The sequence below is a fragment of the Elephantulus edwardii genome, unplaced genomic scaffold (genome assembly GCF_000299155.1).
Source record: "Elephantulus edwardii isolate Elephantulus edwardi_28Jun2011 unplaced genomic scaffold, EleEdw1.0 scaffold00027, whole genome shotgun sequence".
Taxonomy (NCBI): domain Eukaryota; kingdom Metazoa; phylum Chordata; class Mammalia; order Macroscelidea; family Macroscelididae; genus Elephantulus; species Elephantulus edwardii.
In genome coordinates, this window is record NW_006399777.1 from 14464868 (window position 1) to 14470049 (window position 5182).

At 44.8% G+C, this 5182-nt stretch overlaps 1 protein-coding gene across 1 annotated transcript in view; it reads right to left on the reverse strand.

The window, feature by feature from the left end:
- PCCB (propionyl CoA carboxylase, beta polypeptide) overlaps positions 1–4309 on the reverse strand; it is a 72139-nt gene extending 67830 nt beyond the window's left edge. Inside the window, exon 1 of the mRNA XM_006883417.1 lies at positions 4109–4309. Within this exon, the coding sequence (XP_006883479.1) occupies positions 4109–4309 (201 nt within the window). The remainder of the gene's footprint in view (positions 1–4108) is intronic.
- Positions 4310–5182: the final 873 nt, after the last annotated feature.

Here is a 5182-nt window from a genome sequence, read left to right on the forward strand (position 1 = left end):
AACTCACACCCACTGGTGAGTCAACATTCCTTAATCCTCACCATAACCAGCAAACAAACCTCTGTAGAATCTGGCTACTGCAGAGAACTTTTTATCCCAACTTTTTAATCCAAAAAAATTTTTATCCAAACTGGATAAAAACCAATACGCTTTGTAAATTTTCACTCAAATTCCAAATCTAAAAATTGAAGGGGAAGAGGATTCCCTCCCCCCCAAAAAAAAAGAAAAGGTAAACCTTTACTCTTTGGTTTCTACAGTTTTCAATTCGAAACATTTTGGCCACAGTCTCCTCCAAAAACACTGCAAGCTGGATTTTTTTTCTTTTTTATCTCAAGAGAGTAACCAAAGCAAAAGAGGCCTGTGTTGAAATATACAAGCAGGCAATCCTATATGCATGTGTAAAGGCTAATAAATCTCTGGCAAGCAACTTGACAATGTATGTCAAAGTTATAAAATATTCATACCTTTTGACCTAGTAATGCCACTTTTGGGAATTTGTTCTTTAAAAATTGTTCCAACAAATATTTTTTTTAAAGCAGATGAAGGGGTAGCTCTGGTGGCCTAGTGGCAAGAAGCTGCACTGCAACCACGAAGGCACACAGTTCAAATCCACCAGATGCTCTGCTGAAGGAGGAGGGGCAATCTCCTCCTGTACCAATCAGATCCAATTTGATGGTACACACAAACTATAAAATAAAATGTAAAAAAAAGCAGATGAAGGGTTTTATACACAAAGCTGTTCATTCAGTACCAGATACTCGTTTACCATCGCCATAGAGTGGAAACTAACTCATAGGTGACCCTCCAGCAGGTTTTTCAGAGGCATAAGAGCACACAGAAGGACACCGCCTACCTTCCCATGCAGCAGCTGATGGATCTGAACTGCCTGCCTCTGAACTGGCAGCATAGCTCCTTACCCACTAAGCCACAAGGGCAAAAAACAAAATTATTAAATGCTGGTGAAATTTTATACAGCAATTAAGGACTATATTTTTTTTTCTGGTGTTTTGTTTTACTTTTGTGCCTCTGAATCAGATCCGAGTGGCACAGGAGGAGACTGCCCTTCCTTCTCCAGGGGAGCATCTGATGGATTCGAACAGCGCACCTTTGGGATTGCAGCACAACTTCTTGCCACTAGGCCACCAGAGCTCCATAATGAAGGACTATTTCTACAGACATAAAATCTTAATAAAGAACACCAAATGCAGCGTGGTGCATCGGCCACAACTCATCCTGACCATTCATAATGTTTCTGAGGGTATAAATCTTAAGAAGGAGTCTTGCCTAGGTACATCTCTCACAGCAGCTAGTGAACTCAAACAACCAACCTTTCAGTTAGCAGTCCAACACGTTACACACTGCGGTACCGCTGCTGTTATGTACCGTAGATGCGGAACCAACCCATTGCTGACCCTCCAGTGGGTTTGTAGAGGCAGTTAATCACATAGGAGGAGACTGCCCATCCTTCTTCCTTCTGGTGGCCTCGAACCTCATGCCTTCAGGATTGCTGTGCAGCTTCTTACCACTAGGCCACCAGTACTCCCCTGCTGCAGCACCAGGGTCCCTTAATAATCCTAATAATGTATAAAATAATTTTTGGAATAGAAAGAATTGTTTGTGTGTATATATATGTGCATAGGAGACTCTATCACCCCACAGAAGATATATAATCTTTAGGAATCTTGCCTCTATTTGCTAATTTTTGTAAAATTAGTATTCCATGTGTCAAGAAATTATAAAAGTAGGGGAGTTCTGGTGGCCTAGTGGCAAGGAGCTGCAACTACAATCCCAGAGGCGCACGGTTCAAATCCACCAGATGCCCTGCTGGGGAAGGAGGGGCAGTCTCCTCCTGTACCAGTCAGATCTGATTTGAAGGTACACTCACACAAAAATAATAAAATAAAATTTAAAAAAAAGAAAAAGTTTAAAAAAAAAAAGAAATTATAAAAGTATTTTTAAAGCATTTTTGTAACATAGAAAATGTTTATATTCTGAAAACTGGGAAGTTTCAAGTAAGTTGTATCTTCCATTGCTTTCTTATCTCCAGTTCTCTTTCTGGAGTATAAGCTTAGATCTACTTGTTGTTGAGAACTGTAGAGTCACAACCAACTGACCCTCCAGCTGGTTTTTTTTAGAGGGAGTAAACTGCCAGGGAAGAGACTGTTCATCTTTCTCTTGTGGGTCAGCTAGTGGATTCAAAAACTGGGTTCCTTTGGATTGGCAACACAATAATTCCTTACCACTAAGTCACCAAAGCTCCCTAGATCTACTTCTTCTTTTTGTTTGGTGCCACTCAGTATGCCTCATGGCGACTCTATAAACAACTGAGCCCACGTGAACACTGTCCTATCCTGTGTCATCCTCACAATCTCTGACACGCTTGAGCCCACTGTCGCAGTCACTGTGTCAATCCACCTGGTTGAAGGTTTTTCCCTTTTTCTTTTGCTGCCCCTCCACCTTCCAAAATGATGTCCCTCCCCAAGGATTAACCTCTCCTAGCAACAAAGACTGTGAGATGAAGCATTATCCTCTTTGCCTTCAAGGAGAACCGTGGCTGCACCTTCTGCAAGACATATCTGTGATCTTTTAGCAGTCCGTGGCATCTTCAGTACTAGATTTTCTTAGGTAATTCTAAAGAATTATTTGCTAACTCTGCAGGCTATCTGCTGATACAACCCCAAAGTAGGCCCCTGCTCTATGAAACCAATCACCATTCTACAGAATCTAAAATCATAGTTTCCTCTCTTCTCAGCACTAGGAAAGCATTCCCCTCCCCTCTCCCCCATATCTCCTAAGTCAACATTGGCAAAAGAGATACAGCTTCTGGAGGCTGAAGGCTGAAGAATCTCCCGGTAAGCTGGGAAGTAGGGCAAGAAGCAGCGGTGGCATAATCTCTGCCTGGAGGCTCAGTTATGAGTCCACCACACTCAACAACAAAAGACTCAGAAATTGGCTCCCGCAGAAAGAGAGCACAGGAGGAGTGACAAGCTTTTCCACTGAATGACTTATTATTTCTTCACTCCTGACTGAGACACCTGGGCAGAGATGGATGGCTCGCAGCACTAAAAGCTGTCAACCAAATTAACATCCCACCACTTCTTAAACCTCAAAAAGGGCCCTTGTCGAATGAGAAGCTACATCTGAATCAAACACACTTTGATTTGACTCTGCTTTCTAATAATCCCAGTCGTGTTTCCCAAGCCTATAAGCTGCACCTCAATGAGCTTGGGCTCTATGAGTTTCATCTCTGTACTTTGCTTTTGATTATTTAAACTGTCCATATGTCAGTCCACACATACTTATTCTTAAGTCCCAGGAGAGTGCGGACTCTTAACTTCTAGGTCATCTCTCTGAAGCCGTTTGTTCTGTTGTTAAATGGCCAAGCCAGCACAACTTACTGAACACTACACGGTCTTCCAAACCACAGCTGCGATTCTCTCTCTCCAAAACCCGGCCCGTGGCAGCAAGTGCCTCAGCCTGCTCCATCACGGGTAGACTGCAGACTTCCAGAAACACCACCTGCTTCCTACTTGGCAGCAAGCACTCCTGAGATCCTAAATCAGCTCAGCTAGCATCCTGGAGGCAAAAGTTCCAAGAGTCCCCAGCTCAGGTGCGCGCACGTACCTTCACACCAGGTTTAATATGCATTTGCTCACATAAATTGCCATCACGTGGCTTGATTTTCCTGCATGCGTAATGGAGAAAGTACCACCTGTCTTTCATATTGCACAAGAGGATTCTTTTTATTGTGTGTCCATTAACATCTGGAGTCAAACAAGAGTAAGAAAGATGTGTTAATAGCTCATTTAAGTTAATCTGACTTCTAGAGATTAATTTGCGAAAAAATTGATAGGTATCACGCGGAGTCCTGACAGCTGTATCTAAATGTGCAATTGAAAAGTAGAACATGATCAATGCACAAAGGTGATCCACTCGCCTTCTCTTGAAAGGCAACAGGTACTCAAGGAGAACACTACTCACGCCCCGCCCCGTCCCACCCAGGCTCACACGGATTGGCTAAAGCCCTTGGGAGCCTGGCGCCCGGCCAGCTGTGATAGGCTGAGGACGGTCGGGGGGGCGGGACATCTCGGTCCTCCACGCGACTCACCCGCTTATGCTGCGCGTCAATGCGGTGCTGACCCCCTCCCAGCAGCGCGCTATGGCGCTTGTTCTCGATGCGCTCGTTAACCGAGACAGACTGACTACAGAGACCACGGACCGAGGCGCCTCGCGCCGTCTGGGTCCACAGACTGCTCACTAGAGCGCACAGCTTTGTTCCAGCAGCAGACGCTCGCGCTACCGCCGCCATGTTTACTCCTCTGAGGTCCGGTAGGCCAGCGCTTATATATACGCATGCGCGTGGGGCGGGGTCTGCGCGTGCGCAGTGGCCGCAGGCCGACTGGCACCTGGAGGTAGGCTTGCCTTCAGACAGCAATGCTTCTCGGTTCTGAGATTCTCTGCTCTGGACCTGCAGACATAAAGTAAGTGGCTTACCCTTGGATCTTGTTACCAGCTTTGCACAGAAGTTAGGCTTAGTTCTTGTTACTCTTTAGCCTTCTGGACTCCTGATTCTGTCATCCCATTTATTCCAGAAAATAATGAATGAGTAGATACATAGTAAGAGTTACCCCATCCACACATTATGGTTACTGTAGCTCTTCCCAAGTCGCATTCTGAATGCCTTCCCACCTGAAGGGCTCATCTTCTGGCACTATATCCCTCAATGGTCATCCTTTGTCCACAGACATTTTCCAAGGCTGTTATTTCGGAAGTAGATGGCCAGTCCGCTGAAGTCTGGCCACCATAGGTGACCCTGCTGGTATTGGAAATACCAGAGGCATAGCTTCCCGCGTCACAGAAATCTACAGGTTACTCCAGGACAGCAAACTAACAGAAGAGGGGTGACTTTCACCCCGTGAACGACCTTATCAGTGTGTTGGCTTGGCAAGACTCGAAATGAAAAATAGCAGCAATCATACAATAATAATCAGAACATGGATGTATAAAGTATGACTCTAGGAAAATTAGAAGTTGTTAAAAATTAAATGGAACCCGTAAAGATCGACATTCTAGGGAATATGGCTTGTGAGCCAAGATGGGCTGGTATTGGCCACTTTGTATCAAACAATCACATGCTCAACCATGCAGGGAAATGGCAGATTGAAGGAGAATCGTGTGACAT